This window comes from Pundamilia nyererei, unplaced genomic scaffold (assembly GCF_000239375.1).
Source record: "Pundamilia nyererei isolate P.nyererei 1_Seehausen unplaced genomic scaffold, PunNye1.0 scaffold00063, whole genome shotgun sequence".
NCBI classification, from domain to species: Eukaryota; Metazoa; Chordata; class Actinopteri; order Cichliformes; family Cichlidae; genus Pundamilia; species Pundamilia nyererei.
Genome location: NW_005187464.1, coordinates 2181379 through 2203587, shown reverse-complemented (window position 1 = coordinate 2203587; position 22209 = coordinate 2181379). Strand labels below are relative to the sequence as shown.

The 22209-nt window shown below is 38.8% G+C and overlaps 1 protein-coding gene across 2 annotated transcripts in view; it reads right to left on the bottom strand.

The window, feature by feature from the left end:
• The window catches only part of rai14 (retinoic acid induced 14), a 51650-nt gene extending 32275 nt beyond the window's left edge, over positions 1-19375 (bottom strand). For both annotated transcript variants that reach the window (XM_013911412.1, XM_013911413.1), the window contains exons 1-2: positions 18980-19375; positions 17661-17742 (exon numbers count right to left, since the gene is read on the bottom strand). In XM_013911412.1, coding sequence (XP_013766866.1) covers positions 17661-17696 — 36 coding nt within the window. In that variant the 5' untranslated portion in view covers positions 17697-17742; positions 18980-19375. The remainder of the gene's footprint in view (positions 1-17660; positions 17743-18979) is intronic.
• Between the last annotated feature and the right edge of the window lie 2834 nt (positions 19376-22209).

The following is a 22209-nucleotide window of genomic DNA, read 5'->3' as shown; positions in this document are numbered from 1 at the left end:
TAGGGTGTTGATGTCATTAGACCACACCCCTTCTCATTACAGAGATGCACATCACCTAATATGCTTAATTGGTAGTAGGCTTTCGAGCCTATACAGGTTGGAGTAAGAAAACATGCATGAAGAGGTTGATGTGGACAAAATACTCATTTGCCTAATAATTCTGCACTCCCTGTAGCTGCCTCCCTCGTCCTGCTCCACCACAATCACCCACACATGCAGGGCCTTGGGGTAAAGGTGTGTCACCAGGGTGCAGGGGAGGCATCCCCCCCCTGTCCCCTTCTGGCTGCCTGTGCCTCAATTTTATCCCACAACTTAAAGACATTCACATTATTCACACTCTCATAACACATACATATACGATCTTGGGGGTGGGCACGCTACACCGAATCCAAAAGACCATCAGGGTGTACAACCTCACCCCTGGCGTTGTCGCCCTCCTCTCAATTTTAAATACACGTAGACATTGAGGGCTATCAGGAGGGGCTGTGCGCTTACCAGCTGCTCTCTGGCAGGTAGCTCCATGCCCTCCTGGGTTTTTAATGCACCTTAGAACACACATGCATCAACACTACATATGAGCGGGCGGAGGGAGGTTTGGAGTCTTCACACACCCCTGTTCTCTGTTGCCTGTTGGAGCGGGGGGTCTGTGAGGAGGAGTTGGCTGTCCGATTGGGGTCTGGAATGTGGGGCCTCCCTGCTGCTGCCGAGGCACCTTGCCTCTACTCTCCTTATGTATGGCCTTATATAATCGCTATTACATTAACTGTGAGTCTGATCTCTCCCTTTCTGTTCCCACCAGCCAGCCAAACGTCTTTCATGTGGGTTGTTTGTTGTCTCTATGCTAATCTTTTTCCTCTATGCTCACCCTGCCCCAACCAGTCATGGCAGATGGCCAACCCGTCTCACAGCCTGGCTTAGGCCTATAATGCCTGAGGTCTTCCTGTTAAAATGGAGTTCTTCCTCACCACCACATCCAAGTGTTTGCTCACAGGGGATTGCTGGATCACAGGGGCTCTTTCTCTAATATTGTAGGACCTTGACCCTACACTATATGAATGGTTTTATCTACACCAAAAGGCAGACCAGTCCAAGTTTTTCTCATTAACCTTGAAGTGCTCATTAGAGCTGAAACAATTAGTTAACAGATTAGTCAACAAATATGATTTTACAGTGTTTTAACATAAACAATTATTAATCTGATCAAAGTAAAACTTGGCAGATTAATTATCACTGAAAAACAATAGATTAGCAGAAGTTTTGTTCCTTGTTATGTGTAAGCTGGACACAATGAAGCAAAAAGCAAAACAGATTTGAAAAACACTGACATAAGTGAGTGCACAACACATGAACCCTGAATAACTCTGAATAATATACACGTGCTTTGCCTAAGCAACATGTCACAGGTCACTTATTCTGAGATTATTAACTAGTAAGACCCCGCCATACTGCTTCTACTATGGGTTGTTACTTCCTCTCTCTCTTGGTTTCAGTCAGTTTCCCCTGCCTTTGGCTGTTTGCCGGTGTTAGTTTTAAGATCCCCCTTCTTTCTATTTCTAAGTCTGCATCAAGTGTTTACACTGCACTCAGAGTGTGTGTTCCCTCTCTGTCTTTGCCCTGACGCTCATTAAGACACACAAAGACTGTGCTGATAACACTAAGCGATTCCTGTTTGTCCAAGCCTGAAGCAGGCAGAAAGGGCAAGAACAAGAGAGCAAGAAGCCAGCATTTAACAGTAGTAAAGACCCAAGAAAAAGGAACTACCGGTACTGTGTTAGAAAAGATACTGAGGGACAGAAATACTAAAGTGGCATAACTCTGACTTCTGTTAACTTGTACTCTTTTCAAAGACTCACTCTTTTTCTACATGTGTTTCACGGGTATACATTTCTCTGTCAAGCTCTGAAACTCCTCTGCCCTTCTAAAGTAAATAGCAAACAGATGCCTATCGGTTGTGTGTGTGTTTGTGTGCCTGTTTGTTAACCTAAAGATCTGTGCATAAACAATTTGTGTTTTCCCTTCTTAGTTCTCAGAAGGAAAAATAAACTAATATCAGGAAGTAGTAATTCCTACATCAGATTCTGTATGTTTGTAGAGTTGCACTGCTAAGAGCAGATGTAGTTTAACACATAAACATTTACTTTCGGAAACCCAATAGTATTACCCTCAAATGACATTCATGTTGATCTAGGAAGGAAAAGGTGTTTGTTCTACTTTCACTTTTCATGTAGTTCTGTTTACTTTCAATATGCTCTAAATCACTCAACCAAAAAAAAAAAAAAAAAAAAAAGAGAACAGGACATCAACTTCTCTGAGCCAGCTGGTTAAGATTGACCCAAGAATCAGAAACACCAGAAGGCATCTGAGACGCTATTGTTCAACAGATCTATGCAAAACTTTTCCCAGGAATTCTAATGTATATCCATGGTAAATTTCATTGAAATACAACAATTGCTTTGCCAGATGTCCTGTCAAGGATTAGGGAGTCATACAAGGAAAACTCATAAAAAGCAAAATCTGTGTCTGTATAAGTAGGTAACAGACAAGATAAAAAACTAGACATTAGAATTTAAAAAAAAGAAACACTGTGCCAGACAGGTAAACTTATTTAGTCACACACACACTACACTACTCGATTTGAAAGTTGCACCAGTTAACTCACCTACATTTATCTTCATTATGTTTACTGGAGATAGAATCTTTTTAGCTTTACTCACATTAAAAGTAGGTCAGACACAGATACAACAAGGTTTAACTGCAGTGGGGAAAAACACATCTATACAAGAAAGGTTATTTTCAGCTTGAGAACAGTTGAGATTCAGAAGAAGGCAGGACATACAGGAAGTGGTCAAGAGGATGTAAGAAAGAACAGTGTACAAAATAAAAGGAAAAGAAGCAGAAGAAAATACAGAGATTGGTGCATCAACAATATCTCTGCCCTTTGATCAAGCTGTGGACGTTAACTTCAAACCCCTTATCTGTAACAAAACAGATCCTCAAATGTCCTCAGACAATACATCCTTTCTCTAAGGCCACAGCTGAAACTGCTTACTGCCCTCTGTAGTACAAAAACACACAAGCACAAGTCCACACATACACATCACAATGGTTTAATAGACTCTGAAAGCAAGAATAGAAAGGGTTAGCATAGAACTGTCAAACAAAGACCAGATGGTTGCGTTTGTAAGGAAAGATGCTGCCACATATTTCACAACACTGCCGAATGTGGGCCGCACGTTTAGATAATCAGACAAATTTACATCATGAGAGTATTTTCTAGTTTAACGCTCTTGTTTATAAATCTCCAGCAACATTTAGCACCACCCTTTCTTTACAAAAGATATTCCACTCTAAAACTAGAGCATGCTGTAGTGCCCAACATAACATGTTTTGTGCACTGGACCATCAGGAGAGAGATCAGCACAAAAAAGCTCATGTAATTACTTTTTATGCTTCTATCTTAATCCATAGAAGCATAATTTATTAGACTTATATTTTCTATTACCAATCCTAATATGCAAATTAATTAGTAACCTAAGCTTTAAAATGTTATATAGACTCAGCTCTGCTGCAGGGATCACCAAATCAGCAGTGGGCAGGAGCAAGTGAAAAGATGTCTTTCATTCCCATTTAAATGGTTCGATGAAAAACTTTTATTCAATTATATTCCATTTTTATTAATATAGTGCCAATTTACACCAACAGTTGCCTTGAGGTGCTTTATATTACCAAGTAGAGAACATATAATATTAGAGAGAAAACCCAAACAATCAGACGATCCCCTGTGAGCAAGCACTTGGCGATGGTGGGAAGGAGAAAACTTCCTTTTAACAGGAAGAAACCTCTAGCAGAACCACGCTTAGGGTGGGGCAGCTGCCTGCCTGGTCCAGCTCGGGGTGGTGGGGGAGTATATAGAGATGAGGACAAAACACAAACTGGTAGACACTAGAGCAGGGTGATATGACCAAAAATATTTATCACGATATACACTTGAAAATTTGCGATAATGATACATATATATACACACACACACACACACACACACACACACACACACACACACACACACACACACATAAATATAAAAGACACACTAGACAAAATACTTTACAACTTCACAACTTTATTAGTGCAAAAAACCCCATCAATGTATTTTCACTTAAACAAGCAGCTGTTTTTTTATGTGCATTAAAGTTATATAAAAATTTTACAGTGCAAATGCAAATTCCTTGCTGACAGTTAAACCAAAAGGCATTTCCAGTGGAAATTGGCCGACATATCCTCAGCATAACCATGTATAATATCCACAAAACTTGAGTTATACACATACAATACCGTAATATTATGTTGAAGCACAGTATGTATCACTCAGCGAGGCTCCTGCCTACGATAGCCGTAATGCTCTGACAATCCATCAAGCGGTGCGGGTTCGTAGCTTAGCAAAGTCATACTAAAACATTTGACAGATTTTTGAGCGCCGTGTACGACATAAAATCATTTCGAGGTCAGTAAACACAACTAGAATTCATACATAAGGCACACAGGATTATAAGGGGCACTGTCGATTTTCAGAAAAATCAAAGGATTGATTTTAGGTGTGCCATATTTTCCAAAAAACATGGTAATAATGACGGCCGGCTAGCATGCTCTACCAAAAATAGTACTTTGTTGTGTATCTGACGGACGAAAGCTAAACCAGTTCCACACCACTGAAGTTGCAGCATTTTTACAAACCAATTCTGGTTCATCCATTTCATTCAACGATCGGCTTTCGCCCTTCTCATTCTCCGCCATGCTTTTTCCGCCGTGTGCGTATGAAAATAAAAGGCACTGCACATGCACATTTTACCCATATTCTATTGCGAGATTTTATTTTCTTATCGTTGCCCAACATTATACCGGTATTACTGTGAACGGTATGATATGGCCCAGCCCTAGCAGACACATTTTTGTTGAAAAAATAAATAAATAAATAAATACTTGTAAGTGAGCACTCAGCCAGCTTGCTTCACAGGTGACTGTGAAAAACTGCCTGACATACTTTACTACTGACCGTTAACTAACATTAGTTAGCTGTGTAGTTACAAAGACTACAAGATTCACTATAGTATATCTATAATACTGTCCAATTCCTGGTGGACAGTTTTTGGAGAATTAGAATACAAACTAAAGAAACGAACAGGAAACACGAGGTCTTCTTTCTTGTTCAAACCTGGACCTCACACTACAACTCAACCGCTAATAGTTGCATCACAGATTTGGGTGTATTACACTAGTGGTGGTGACTAAAGTGGTCAGAAGCCAACAAAAACAATGACCTAGAGATTTTCTTTAATATGTTGAACCTACCCATGCTTATTTAATGGATTACTTACATCAATTTATCAGACTCATCAGCTCCCTCTGACGCAACAAAAAGATTACACAACTTCCTTCCCCCAAACGTATACAATATTCACCATGACCTGTAAATAGACTCCATTGTATAAAAATAGTGAACTTAGTTAAATGGTGGTCTCATTAACACCTGATGTCGGCCAATGAAGATGATTTATTTATTAATTTGTGCCAACGTACCCAAAAACCAACACTGCCATGCAGAATATCTGTCTTGGATTCAGTGACCAAACATACATTTCAAATGCATTACATCTGCATGACTATGTTGGCCTGCCTCACTGTTATATTTCCAGCATTTTAGTACATTTCCGTTTCAGTCATAGAAGTCATTAAATTTCCACAGTAAGTAGTGAATGCTCTGTTCTTTGCATTGTGTTTTACTGCATAACTTTTTGTTAATCAGAGGGAAGTAGCTAAAGTAGCTGACTTGTGTTAAAACAAGACATGACAATGGTTGACATGTTTGCTTTTCTTTCCATCTTTCCCAGTTTTTTTTAAATCACTAGCCAACACTGCAGTACACATAAAGACAGGAAAAAAAACTAAACAAAAAACAAAACTGTGAGCACATCCATAAAATCCCTCCATTCTTTTCACTTCATCACTAAGCGCTGTCTTATTAAAACACACACACAAATTAACAACACAAATTAGTTAACCTTCCTAATTGCCTCTGCTTTTATAGCTTTAATTGTGCTCCTGTCATAAACAACTTGTGCAGTTACAGGAACAATAAGACCAACTGTTGAGCAAAGCCCACTGTAACTATGTGCTCATTCACATCTGCTGTGAATACAAGGATCAGCTAATTGTGTACAAGCTAAAGCTTTAATGAACCAACTGTATTACAGACTGCAACCTCCTTAGACTATAAACAGGCAGTAGATCACTTGAAACCCATTAACAATTTTTTTTCAATAAAATACACTACTTCGAATCAATTTTAAAGCCAAAGGACTGCATAGGATATCCAGCATGGGGGCTTTGTGTGTGCAAAGGGACCTCCAGTTAAAAAATAGTTCTCGTACAACACTTCCTCCTGACACAAATAGCTTTTCCTGCCCTATAAATAAACACTGCTAGACTTGGAAAGCGACCAGCCTCATTACACTAGAGGGCTGCTCATAAAGTTGAGGGAGTATAAAAAAAAATACACAGTTCCACTTCAGTCAAGATAGGAGCCAGTTTAAACACACTCAACTGTAGACTCGCATGTGTATCAAGTTTTGGGGGGTTTTTTTGTTTGTTTTTTTAAAAAAGACATTGTGTTGAGCTAAAAGCTAGAACTCTTTGCGCCAATCTTATACATAAACCTGTCTGTTGCTTCACTTAATTTTAAACCACTACACAGAACAAGAAACACGTCTCGCAAACTGTTCTCAGAAGTACAATGCCAAAAGTCTCTTAAAAAGGAAAGTCTCAGTTTTTTCAGATGAACTGTGTCTAACCCTCCCTCCATCCATCTCCTAGCATGAACATTGTTCCAGTTGTTCAGAGAAGGCCAAACTAAACAACCCGTCTGAACTGAACTGGGGGCAGGGAGCCTAAGTACCCTTCTCAGAGAAATAGGCTTTTTCTTACACACTTTCATCCTTTCCTCATCATTTACAATCACTATTTCTTTGCTCTTGTAATATCATCTTTTTGTCACATTTTGCTCAGGATGACTTCATCGCAGTATTCATTCCCTACTCCCCATTAACTGAACTCCTTTCACTCACTTTATCGGTTTCTGTCTGTTTTAAAGGTTCCGCCATTTTTATCAGTGATTTGTTGGGTCTTACTTACTTCATTACTTCATCTACATGTAGTGCAGTCATGCTATGCTGGATGTAACACATGCTTTTTCCTAAACCCAGTCTGATAAATGTCCTTTCTCTCAGACATGATTACATCAATACTCACACAAGGCAGCCAACAGGCTAATCTTACATCACCACTGATGTCTTCACACCCACATGAGACAACAAACTAGCCCATGCACAAACATACACCCACACATAAATGAGCATGCAAACACATGCAGGCACCAGGTTCGTCATACCCGGCTCTTCTTTACACGCTCTGCGTTTCATGTATTTGCTGACGAGCAGGTTTTCTAGCAGTGTGTCTGCAGTTCATGTGCACAGGCGATAAGAAATAAAGGGATCCCATGGGAAAGTCCTGTTTTAATTGGATCCATGTTTAAGCAGACCCTAAGCTATTTTCTTCTGCCTTTCCTTGGATTAATTGAAACTAGTTCAAGGCTGTATTCTTTAATATTCTTGTGGAGTAAATCTGGAATGATGAGAGCATTGCAAGTGCTGTCAGCAGTTGACTAACTCCAGCCTATAAAGAACCAATACTGGTATACTAAACATGCATCTCAAAGGCTCACTATCCAGCTAGATGACCAATTTTCAATCAATTAAATGGTTACGTGATGAAAGCTTTTAGCTCCATTTCATTGTTCATGCTGGTGAGCCGTACCAGGTTTCTAAAGCTCCTGTGACTATATGGCAAGTGTTTTGAACCTATAATCACCATTACATGTGCGTTTTGACATTTTGGAATATTCTCTCAACTGATTCTAAGATACAATATTTTCAGATTGTATGCAGCAAGTGTCATAATTATCTGTTAGAGTTGTGTACTCCCTAATCTCCTGCTGACAATTGACACACACACAGACAGATGCAAACCCTTCCTCCTAGTCTCCCAGATTAATGCCCGCCTGTCCCTAAGGGTTTACTGTCACTCTCAGTACTAATACCCTTTTCACTACACCCAGCCAGAACAAACCATTAAATGCCAAACCAACTTAGACTGGGCCTAATCAAACACTGCCAAGTGCAGTCTATGGCTTACTTACAAGGAAAACTTCTTTAATTGAAGAACAAATATATTACAGTGATTCTTACACTTTACAGGGGGGGAAAATAGAATGTAATGTTTTTCTAAGATTTTCCTTGATGTTCTGCATTTATAACCCAGTAAATTCTTTTGGTTCAATGTTTAACCACCCAGTGCAAAAGGCACAAATGTTTTCAGATGATCAGCATGTGATTATGATTGCATTGTTGCACCAGTTAACACAGTGGACACATTTCATCACTCCTGATAAAGGACTGATGAAATGGACATCCATTCCTCCCGTTTTTGCACAACCACATACAGACGCTACATATTCTGAATATGGCAAAAATACAGCAAAAGCTACGTGTACAGTTTAGATTCTAGCAGCTCCGTTAAATTTATGCTATGGAACAGCTGTGCCAAGTGAGAGGAGACCGCATAATCCACACATGAATTAGACACAGAGAGGCTGGATGATAAGGCATGGGTATGTGTGTGTCTGATAGTGGTCTTTGCGCATGAATGTGAATATATGCATGTGTTTGAATGTGTGTGAGTGTGTAAGCCTTGAGTAATCCTGCTTAGTCCAGCAGCTGGGGGAGCAGGTTTAAGCAGTCTGGCAGTTTGAAGGGCTGGAAGAGGATATAACACCAGGACCACTGTCAACAATAATTGAATACACAGACAATAACATGCAGTCAATCAGTGTGTGTGTAAGTATGTGTCTGCATCTCAGTCCACAACTGTCCAGCTTGTGAAAATGTGCTTGGGGGAGGGTAGTAAGACGCTGAGAGTCAGATAACAGCTAAAGCAAGGTAACTCATTTATAGAAGCTTTGCTCAAACCGCAGGGACCAAGCTGTTAATGCAGCCTCAAAAGGTCGAAGCACACGAGAGTCAGTGAAGATTTCTCAAACTATTGACACAATCAAGAAAAAGTATGCTACAAAAATGTTACATGACACTGTAAAAAGAAAATTACGCTGTTTTGGTGAAAGGTTAAATAATTAAAAGAATGCCTTTGAGGAAGAAACAATACTGACAGTATGCTACTGTAACTTTTAATGCCATATAATACAATAGTTTCTTTCTTTTCCAAGCTTTAAAACTGATGGAAACACTGTTCTTAGAAACCATCAAAACGGTTTCTAAAAAGAGTGTTAAGGTTTAGCTAGTAGTAGGCAACCAGACTGGCCAGCAGCTGTCTTCAGGATGTTTGTTAAAACAGCAGCATTATCATAACTCTGCAGTGCAGGAAATAGGCCAACTAGAACAAAGACGATTTCTTGGACAGTACACCAGCAAACAAGCTAACTGTGCTAAAACGGTTGTTTTAGATTACAGATTACAATAGACAGAGTGTAAAATGAAAGTGAAAAGCTATCAAATCTAGCTGCCTGTAATTTACAGTTTAACAGGGAAATTGTGTAGATTACCTGGTGCACAATAGACATGATAGGCACTTTTTATACAACAACCCAATGCTGCGTTCAATTATATTTCTGTTGTGCATATGCCATGTACATCGAGTATTTTTATGCAAGTTGTTTTTTGATATGTGGGGATATGTGGTTATGGTAGATACAATAGATAATAAGTGACATTGTAACACTCAGGAAAGTGACTACAAAAATGTACTTTTCTAATGCTAATTTAACAGTAACAGTTTTGATCAAGCACTGCCAATTCCTACTGTGTTTGCAGTAGCTTCAGAGTTTACAGCAGGAATACTGTAATTTTATTTTTACAACAGCAACAAAGCTGAGAGTATTAGACTGTAAAGTCTATATTCTAGAGCAAAGTACTACTTTTTTATAGTAAGAATCTGTTGCCATAGATTTGAATAGGTACGCTGTAAAATAACAGTTAAAACCTTGTAAATGTAACCGTGTGTACTGACAGTTTTTAACTGTGACATTAGTTAGAGTGTACATGTTTTTAGAATAGTGTTCATATCATATCACTGTAACTATGTATTATACTGTAGTAGCATTTGGGAGGTGTTCTGAAATCTCAATTATTTCTGTTATCAACCAAAAAGTGTTTGCACGACCAAGAACTGAAAGAAGCTACTCAGTGCTGGAATTAAATACTTGTTCTCTTCCAAATTAAAAGCCAAAAGGCTGCTTTCTACACAAAATATTTAAATCCAAAAAACAGTACATAGTTTAAGCTTAGTTAAAGAGAAAACAGACTTGCACGAAACAATCATATTAAACACACAGTAAGGAAAGCTTATTATTGGTATGGGTGGAGAAATTCAAATGTGATTTTGCAATACTCCCATATTGAGTACTTCCATATTCATCTACACTAATACAGAACTAAGATAATACTTGCCAACACATTATTTCAACACAATATATAACACATGTATTAAATATACAGATTATATGTAACATATGATAGAAGTGTTACCACATATGGTTCTGAGCATTGGCCTATATTCTACACTTAATTAATCTTCGACAGTTCAGCTTAGATTTAAATTAATTAAAAGTACATTAATATTACATTGCAAAGCTGGTTATTAATAAACTGAAAGGCGTTAACATCCTTAGGGTACCTTACTTTAAAGAAGGTTTTGGGCTTCAGTTTTTTGTTTTTTTTTACATGTTTAAATAAAGTAACATTGACCTAACTGAACTTAAATTAAATTATGTTTTAATTCATTTTAACAAGACAGTTAAAATATTTTTTAATAACACTGCCAATGCACAGTTTTTGAAAGCTGACTGTTCAGACATGGCTGAAGCAGAATGCTTTAAATCTCACTGTGGCTATTTGCCAAACTCATTCCCAGAAACCAGATTACACCGTCTGCTTTTCTTAAACACAAGTCTCTCTCCAACACACACACACACACACACACGCACGCACCCTCATTATACTGGTTGTTTGGATAAATAGGCTTAGCTGAAATGATCCATAAATTCCAAAATGTCAGTAGCATAGTCCAAAGAGATGCTCAGGCACAAGGACTACAAGGCAGACACAAAGTCTAGCAGACAAGCTTACAGCTACAAACATAGTTATTGTGATATTTCTCCATTTAACAGTAAAGAGAAATTCTTCTGATTCACTGACCTTGCATAACTGCACACCTGCTCGCAGATTCTGATAAAGCAAAAATGGCACCACTCCCTCTATATCAAGCATTGGTATGCACTGAATTTGTGTCAAAAGACAGAGCACAGCTCAGCCATGATGACCCCAGTGCAGAAAAACCCATGTTATTATCGCTGCTGTATAATCTGTGACAAAAATCACACATTTAGCTGTGTTCGCAGTCAATTCTTTGTACAGCATTAACACTGTTTAATATTAAACTTAGAAATGCATGATCACCTCAAGCGTAGGAGGCATTTTCACACTACTCAGCCTCACAGTGCATTCACAGCGCAGCATTTGAGGAAGCTGATCTACTTAACCTGCCTGCATATTCTGCTGAGTGTGCCTGGCTGTACAGTTTTGAGCTGGTTTCTACATTCATGTCTATTATTTCATCAAACCTGTTGTTACATGCTGTAAAATAATTCAAGTAAATGATACTGGATTTGCTAAACATAATGGGGAAAGAAAGCCCTGGTTTCTGTCATGGATAATAGAGATGATGACGCCAGTTTAGTAAAGCCATAGTGGAAAATGGCAACTGTTGACTTATGATAGAGGTGGCATTTCACTCAAACAGTTTTATATGCCACAATATCAGATTTTAGCTGCATTAGTAACCAATTACAATGTCTGGGCTCTATACCCACTGTTTCAGTGAGTCTATATGGCTATACGGGGGTGGCTGTAGCTTAGGTGGCAGAGCAGGTCAGCCACTAATCAGAAGGTCGGTGGTTCGATCCCAGGCTGCCTCCTGGCTACATGCCAAATATCCTTGGGCAAGATACTAACCCCGTGTTTGCCTACTGGTGGTGGTCAGAGGGCCCGGTGGCGCCAGTGTCTGGCAGCCTCGCCTCTGTCAGTGCGCCCCAGGGCAGCTGTGGCTACAATGTAGCTGCCATCGCCTGTGTGTGTGAATGGGTGAATGACTGAATGTAGTGTGAAGCGCTTTGGGGTCCTTAGGGACTAGAAAAGCGCTATACAAATGCAGGCCATTTACCATTTACCATATAGCACAAGGATGGCAAAAAAAAAAAAAATCCTATCACACAGGGGCAATGTTTTTTTTCCTGTGGTTAAAAACTGATCAATTAACCCCAATGGCTTCTTCCCATCTTCTCTTTCACAAATAATCACACTTAAACCTGAAGGTGACACACCCTGCCACAGCAGCCTAAACATTAAAGCAACACACCACAAAGACAGAGGTGTTTTAACTATTCGTGCCAAGTTTGACGTCGTCAAAACTGTTAACTTTTTATTCAAGTAAACACAAGGTCAAAGAAAGATCACACTATACACTGGTCCCTCGCTATAACGCAGTTCACCTTTCGCAGCCTTGCTGTTTCGCAGAATTTTTTTTTGTGTGTGCAATTTTGCATGCTTTTTTTTGTAAAAACAGCACATTGTATTCTGCGTCCTGATTGTCTGTAGACCATTGTCAATCAATCCTGTGCCGTGTCTCCTGTACAGCACAGAATGCATTCAGCTTGTCAAATTTACATAAATCTTCGATCGCTAGCAGTGTGACTCTGAAGTGCTGTAGTGTATGTTTGTAAGTTTTCTCCCCAACAAACACAAAAATGTCCACAAAACGTTTTGCACCGTCAAAGGCGCCTGCGGTAGCACCCAAAAAGCATGTCCAACTTTTTGTGCGATGGTTAGCATCTTCGCTAACCATCACACAAAAAGTTGGACATGCTAAAGGAAGGTAAAGTTACCGTATTTTTCGCACCATAAGGAGCACTGGATTATAAGGCGCGAATCAAATCCGTCAGATAAGTCAAACGTTACTCAACTCATTCTTCTTGCTTCCTCTACTTCCGTACCATTGATTCATTAATGTTGAATTCTCTCACAGCTGCTGTATTCCCATGTTTTGGACCTGAAAACAAGGTTTGATCTTTGGTTTCATTCTATAATACTGGATTTATTTTTCTACAAAGGTTTGAACTTTGAGAATGTTTAAACAAGAGAGAAAAGTGTGAAAATGTTCGTGCCTGTCTGAGAAAAGTGTATAAAGTGTGTAGTGAGGGGTTTTAAAGCCTTAAAACATCTATAATAATTGTAAAAAATAAAGGTGGGTACTTCGCAGATTTCACCTATCGCAGGTTATTTTTAGAACGTAACTCCCATGATAAACACATTTAATATTCACTATTCATGGAAAGTGTTTGTGTCCGTGTCTTTATCGCAGATTAAGTTGTGCAGGGGCAACTGGCAAAAAAGGAGTGTAAAGGGTGATCAGGTGTTATGTCATATAAACATATTAGTGTTACTGTATACTAGGTTTAAATATTAAACTTTAAGATTACACTTCTAGTTGTTATGCTGCACTAAATGGAAAATTCTGCATGTCACATTTGCACAATTTCTGCAAGTAAGCATGAGAAGAAGGAAGAGTAGCATAAAAAGGTTTCACTTATTGATACAAATTACTTAGCTTTTTTAAATGGGGTTTAATTTGTTTATAAAATACAATTTTGTATATAAAATAGCCAGAAATAATAGGAAAAAGCACAGCTTTCTCTCAAGTGAAAGCCTATTTTGAACATTCAAATTCTCTCCTCTCTGTAGATACAGTTGGTGAGAAAGAAACAAATAAGTTTATTGCCCCAATCCAGATATCATGTGAAACAACACATGAAACAGCTTGAGAGCATAGCATTTGAATGCATTCTTTTTTTTTCCACTTCTTCACTTGTTTGAGCAGTTATATATAGTTAATAGTAACTTTAATAGTAATAGCAAGTTTCATTATTATTATTATGACGGTAAGGAGGACAGGATGTCAGAAAAAAAACAGAGTGCAATCCGGTAAATATTCAAAATAAATGACCCCAGTTTCTAACAATGCAATGGTTAGAACAAAACTGAGTGGGAGACGTGGCATTAAAGACACGAAAAGGGTGTTTTCCTGGTTTTAAATAGAAGTTTAATTTTGGTAAAGTAATCTGTTTCACGTGCTTTTCCTTATGTGAATAAAATGTGTCATTACAAAGTTTACAGGTCATATACAGCTACGCTACGGCTTGAATAAATTTTCGTCATGAACCCTTCTCAAACTGGAAAAAAACATGTATTCAATGTGTTATCATTGACCTTCTATAGCTCATAAATCACACTGTGACATTAACACAGGCTGGTCTTTTACTGTTAAGCCTCGTGTTGTAGGCTTGTTTGGCTGAGCTGGAGAAGGATCGTTAAAGTGAAGCATTTATTTAAGATTTGACACTGAACCACAGTTTCCATTGCACATTGTCTGGAAATACCTTAATGTCATAAAAAAGCTATTTATAAACTTTCTGTTACTATTGTTTTTTGATTTTCTCTTTTAAAGGAGCCTCTGTTTTTCAGGGAGACATTCCTGAGCATCTGTCACTGCCAGACTGAAATAGTACTAATGGCTGTTAAGGGTTTCTGTAAAAAGCAATGGATGACTATAGGCTAAGGTAAACACAGCAGCCTGTGAAACTTTGGTGCCGCATATCCTAATCACGACCAGTAGGTTTTATCACTCTGTGTGAACTGAAGTCCTGGTACTGTTTCAACCAGTTTTCTACAGCATAAAAACAAGTGTGTGCTTTACTGAAAGTTTCTTTCTTTTAAAATAAAAAATTAAGTAAGCTTCTTTTAAGCATCTGTTCTTAATTAAATGGTGAAAAAAAATCTAACATTTTAGAAAAAAAAATGTTGGCTACTGTACTTTTCAAGCAGCCAGTAAGACAGAAACTGTTTTTCTGAATATAGTAAAATCAATACAAGACACACTGAGGGTGTTATACTGACTGATGGTGAGGAACGTGTACCATAAAGAAACAGACACTTTTGCAGGGAGATCAATGAGGTTATTAAATTATTTAAAAATATGGCCTACTTTACAGCAAAACATTGCCTGAATATAGTCAATTTGACATGGAATTTTACAAGAGAGACAGCTATTATCAAAAGACTGTCTATGACTTATGCATGGCGCAGAAGTACAGCTCCAAACATCAAATTACAAATACGAAAATGGGGACCAATTACATAAAGTAGGAGACAAACCAATGAATTGTCCAAGCAATCAAAAGTGCAATAGTGTACTGTATGTGGGTGGCAGGTCTGCAAAGGCATGCATAACAGCAAACGGCATCGGTTCTGTTTCTAAGCAACACTCACATCCACAGCTCTCTCTTTCCTCTCTCATTCCACCTACGACTGGCTATTTTAGTGAGGATGGGCATTTCACTGTAAAAGCATCTCGAACAATTTGCAACTGCTACTGATATAACAGGGGCTTAGACAGGAAAACACCTGGCAATGGTGACGCAGACACCATCCATTACACGCACTGTGAAGGAGCTGTTTGACCTTGGAGCCCAGTGCTGGACTCCACATTTTCAAGAACAATTGACACTATTGTACTCCTCCCACATAAATGAATGAATTTGCAATAATTTACTGATATTCGGCAGTAGAGACATAACAGAGAAAACTGGGTCATTTTTGTGAGAAATCAGCACGTGCTAAGACCAGCCCACATGGTGGTGTGACACTTTAAAGGTTTACCCAAAATCACTTAGGTATTTTGATGTTTTCGTCAGTTAATTATCAGAAAACAAAGCCAAAATCCAGGGTACCAATGCTTCTTTCTGTTACTTTCTATCACAGATGCTAATTCGGTGCAGGCTTGCTACTGAAACTATAATGTATGCTCAATGTCGCTTGCAGGAAAAAAAAATTTAGCTGAATAATTGTGATTTAGGGTTTCGAGAGTAGGTGTAAAATTGATTTCCATTCTGACAAACCTTTCAGCTGTGTACCTCAAAAGTTATGAAGGCTCAAAATGCTTGAAAAAAATAACTCAAATTAAAAAGCACCAGACTTTGGGAACCATTAACTGACAAAATATTCATAATAACAACCATTTATTTTTAATGGTTTTGTTAAATATTCTGATGTTATTGTACAAAAACAGAAAATGTATTCCAAGGGGGGGACCTTATCTAAGATTTGATTGATTTTGACTACACGTTTCTTTTCCAGCTATTTATTTATGAGTGCCTTATGTATATATACATATATGGTACTATTCTTAGTTAGCGTATTGTCTGTCTTGTCTTAATGTTGGTTTATAATGGAGCACTGTAACAAAAAATAATTTCCCCCAGGGATCAATAAAGTATTCTGATTCTGATTTTATATGCAATGACGCAGCTTTAAAAAAAAAATGGAATCAAACATTAGGAATAAATTGCTGATAGTTTTGTTGTTCCCAGAATAATTTTAAGTGCACATTTGATTGTTTTCCTTGATGTTTTACGTGTGGATCTCGAGGGGGGTTTCATTTTCTCCATACTAGCACACATCTAGCCCACTACACAATAATCCCGAGTCGTGTTATGCCTTGCAGCTCATGTTGTGGGTATAATTGAATAAAAGGGTGCATGTACTTCACCTAATTCCTCCTCTGCAGATCAGTCTCTCTCCCTCTCCCTCAGCAGAGCATGCCATTAAATCAGAGCTCACCATCCTGCCCCACCACACACTTGATCACATGGAAACTGTTTACATAAACCAAGCGTCTCATTTAGATACCATTCCTCACTACAGCTGCCAACGTCTCCACTTCTGACACACCCTCCTTAAATCCAGTAAACTCTGCAGACCTTTCCTGTCTTGCCGTTTGGCTCTGTGTCATTAGGGTCACTGTGACAAAAGATGAGTCAGACGCTGTGGAGACGCCTAACTTCCTGTGAGTGTGGAGCATCTCAGACTGTGACCGAACAAATGACTGAACTACCTTGGAGCAATTCCTCCCAAAAGAATGATTCATAGTCAGCAGGATCAAATTCTCATTCGGAGCAATGCAGAGTCAGACGTATCTGTGGTTTTTGTAGGATTCATTTAAAAAGTTTCCAAAGTGACTCAAAGAGAAACACATATAGCTTCTACGTTGTCAAGCAGGGTAAAAAAAAGCAAAAAGCTACCACAATAAATAGTTCTGCATCCTTTTTTGGGCCCTTAAAATCCCATGACATGCCATGCGAAATCAAGTATGTTTATAAAGAGCTCCAAAATGGATTACACGGGCATCATGATTTGTTTTAGTTCTCTAAACCCATTTATTTTTTTCTACAGAAAATATCAAAATATCAACAAGCCACAGGCTTCTGCTGCGGAGTCCAAAAACTGAGGAATTCTGCCAAAAATCATTGCCGACTGTTCAAGACATACATGCACAGACAGTGACTCATCCATGCAGACATGCACATGTGCACACACGGTTGCATGTACAAAACATACATAGCCAGAAGCACATGTTACATTACTTACATCAGTTTTTCTAAACTTGGCTTTGAGGCTCTTCATGTTCAGTCCGACCCATGCAGTCGCTCACTCAATCGCTCAGTCGAGACTGCGAAGAAGAAGGGAGGGGAAAAAAAGCCACACAGATGTTTAAACTTAGCCTCTGTGATGTTAGTTCCCATTTTAAATGTGACTCAGTGTTTCTGAAGACTTGATTTTTGGGCTTTTTGTAACATTATATTCGCATAGGTTAGCCTTGGTGAGCTGTAAACACAGAGCACAGAAGCAGAGACAAAAAGTAGTCTGTAAAAACTAAAGAGCAGTGTTTGCTAAAGCCTCATCAATGAGTTGTAGTGTAGCGCTAAGGGACAAAAAGAGTCCTACATTTGTTATATGTCAGAAGCACTTTTTCATTTAATTTCTCCTCTTTTATAGTACCACATGCAATTCTCTTTTAAACCTGTTGCTGATTACGATGCCTCGCTTTCTATCGTTTCCTACAAGGATGTTATAAATCACAGCAGAACCCTTGGGGATGTCTGGCGACTGTATTTTTGCAGCCTGACTGCCTCAAGTAATTTTCAGTTCCTCAAGTCTGAAATGACCTTGTCAGTGATTTAACCCCCAAATATCCTTTGGCACATTCCTGCCGAAATTGGGCATCTAACTTACTTCATTATTTCCAAGGTCTGCTTGTATTACAACTCAGAGCACAGTGCAAGCAATTTGAGATTCTTTGCAAACATTACTGGCAGTCTGGGGTGCAGGAATAAACATATTTTAAATGTGTAGAAAGCACAGAAGCATAAGTTAAAATCTGATTAACTCTTTCTAAGTCTTATTAGAGAAGTGGGAGGGTGCAAAATAACCCCTGCAATATCTAGCCAACATTCAAGCTATTTGCCAACCGCATTCATAAGGCAACCTTGATCCTGCTTTGCGTACAATGAAACTGGCGTGTGCTGTTATAATTTCTCTGCAGAAAGCACGGGTGTAGAATAAAAAAATAATTGTCCAGGATGTCCCGCTGAAAAGCAAACTTCACTACTGACTGCTGTCAACAAGCATCTCTGACCCGAGCGTCTCAAGCAACTAACCTTTGCATATTTGCCTCACTGCACATCAAACAGCCACATTTCTTTTTTCTTCTTCTTCTTCTTTTTTTTTTTGTACACGGATATTATGGATACGCGGAGAGACACGGTTAAAGCTTGGATATCAGATTGGACTTACACGAGAGCGGTGCTCCGTTTAAATTCACCAACGGGACTCACACAGAGTTCAACTCTTAAGCATCATTTCGACCTAAACTGCTTACATGATGTGAAATTACCGGACACACTTACCCTAGTCCTTGTGCCGAGAGTCGCGGGGAGCGCGAGACACATAAAAGAAGAGACAAGCGCTTTTTAAAAATAGCTAAAACCAGATTAGCCGCTGAACAAGTGTGAACACAGCGAGTCTTTGTGGAGCTATGTCGACCAGGAGGGAGCATACGGAAGGCGAAACCGGCGCGACCCTTCACGGCGGCTCTCCTCGGCCCGCATTCATTAAAAGTTGAGCTGTTGGTGGACTCCTGCTCGTCTCTGGTTTGGGACTCAACTCAACGGCCGCTGCCCGGTTTAGGAAAGTGACGTCACTCCCCTGGAGCTCTCGTGACCGCGGCGAGCGAGCCCTGTTCTGTTCTCTATTGTATCCCCCATTCATGTTGTGGTTAAAGGGGCATTTCCCACAAAACCCCACCGGAGGGGTGCACATTTGAGAACATTTGGACCCTCGCCCACTGAACACGCGTTTTCATGCATTAAACTTCTGCTTCAGCTATTAATTCAACTACACAATAATAATATTAATGCAAAAAAATACGTCTCGAGCTTTTATAGTGATATTACACTTGAAAAACACTTTAGGGTTACAATTTATTTATTTGTTAAAACAAAATAAAATAAAATGTATTTTGAACAATTACAGCTTCCTTTGCCATCAGTGCCACAGGCAGGTATCATGCGTAAGAGCTGTGCTTTTATCAGGTCAAAAATATGTTTTGGTTTTTTGACATTTAAAATGGTGTAATTATATAAAACTATCAAATATATTATAAACATGACATAGCATGTTTTTGCTTAAGCATTTATACAACATGTCTCATTTCTTCCATTCACACACACATTCACTCTCTTCTACATCTATGTGCTTTCACATTCCAATGAATGCATCAGAGGCAAGTCAAGGTTAGGTATCTTGCCGAAGGACACTTTGGCATGCAGATTGGAGCACCCAGGGACTGAACCTCCAACCTTCTAACTACAGGTGACCACCTCAATCTCCTGAGCCACAGCGACAAATGTTTTATGTATGTATGTAAGCTAAATGTTGTAAAATAATGGTCCCCTGGAGATGTGCCACTGATGTTACATTCTAAGAAAAGTCTATTATTTAGAAAGGACACATCACAGTGATGAAACCTGTGGAGCAGGGAAATTATTTTACTGCTATTGTTAAATAATTATCATCATTACCATTGCATTAATAATATAATCTGCAGTATGATCATTGCTTTAACAATGTAACAGATAGCTTTAAGATGGCCTTAAGATGTTTATGATCATATTAACTTTGTATTTCAGATGCAGTTATAACTATTTTATACACATTGCATATCTGTGCTTATTTTGAGTTGATGTTTGGTTCATTAAGGGTCTTAAGCTTCACTGGCGTGACTGTCCAGATGATCCATGCTGAGGGAAAACTAGAACATAGAAGGATTGCAATACATGCTTACAAAACACTTATATCAGGTTATTTTATATTAAGGTTTCATTAGAGGTTTTTGATTAGAACATTTATTTAGTAGAAGACATACAGATAGTCTCAGTGAGCCTCTGGTCTGGTAAAAGGTCAGAAGTGCGAGAGGTGACATAGAGGCTGAGTGAGGTCAACACACACACTTTTAGTTAGATTTGTTTAGAGGAGAGGTTACTCATGTCTGGTGCTAACTGCGAAAGTGTCTCGGTAAAAGAGGAACCGTTTCTTAGTGTCTCGGCAAGAAAGAGGAACAAGACAAGAACTGAAAGGTAGACAGGAAGGGCCAGCCATGAAAATAGAAGATGATGTTCTGTGTTAAAGGTCATTGTGGTGTTGATTTGACGTATGTATAAAATGTATCTGTGACGCATGAAGGGGCGTCAGTAAACAAACCCTGATGTTATAAAATAATTGTTTGTGCTTTAGTAAGTCGAAGATCGATTGCTGTCTGCGTACAGAGTTGTTCTTCCCACACGTGTGTATTCATTAAAATCATTGTTTGACCAAGATCTTCTGGACCATGGTGGTTTGTACTCTCCTTCCTCAATTTTTGAACCTTAACAAACCCTATAGAGCTTTCCTGAAACTCGAAAAGCATTGTTTATGGTAAGTCCAGTGTCTCTTTTCTTTTTCTTTTGTTTCTCTTTTTTTTTTGGAACATAGCTCAGGAAATTTACTCAAATGCTTTAAGGGGATGTGCTTTATTTAAGTAATTCTATGTAATGTTTCACTATATTTTAGATGCAAATGTTGTACTTTGTACTGATACCAATTATCTTTAAGCTTTAACTGCTAATAGTTTGCAAATGTTAAAGCATCCATTCATTTTCATCCAATTATCCAATTCGGGGTTGAACCGCAAAACAGATGAGCCTATCTCAGCTGTCTTGGTTTGAGAGATGGGGTACACCCTTGGTGGGTCTCCAGTCTATTGCAGGACTAAAACATTTTTTGGTCACTTAGGTTGGCCGACAAGCTTTATTTAAGGGAGCTAGACACCTGATTTTCTAAACAGTTGCAAAACACTTACTGAATAAAAATAATTTTGAAACTGTCATTTTCACTGTACAAGGAAAAAGGGCTGTGCACTAGCCTAAAACCCATACCCAGTGGGTTTTATTTTACACCAATTATTGTACACTGATTAAATAGTCTAATTTCTTGTGGAAACCCTCTGTCTGGTGTGCCACTCCTTTAAAAAAAAGAAAAGAAAAGTCAACACACTTGAGTCTTACTCAGAAAAACATTGATGTATGGATAAATCCTGAGTAAAACCCAAAGATGATTACCAGACAGAAAAGCAACAGAAATAAAACTTTGATTGTATTTTATGTTGGATGGTGAAGATCAGCACAGCAGGACTTAATATATCATAACATTTCTACCCTAATATTATTCAACCTCCACAAATCTGGACTCTGCACTTCAGTGCCCCAAAGATTGTGAATGGGTGTTTGTTTAAGTTGTGCACAGGGTGTCACCTGGTCTCCAGGCTGTAAATTCAGTGTGCATCATCTCTGAAGTTGAGAAATGCTGCTAGCTGAACAAGTCATGTTGATGTTATGGGTCTATGTTGCAACAGGACTGCGCTGACACGTAATAATACAGGTGTGAACCTGTCTGAGCTGTAAGGGTTTGACGTTTATGTCATTTGTTAAGATGTGATAATGTATGCTAGGATACAGTGGGGCAAAAAAGTATTTAGTCAGCCACCGATTGTGCAAGTTCCCCCACCTAAAATGATGACAGAGGTCAGTAATTTGCACCAGAG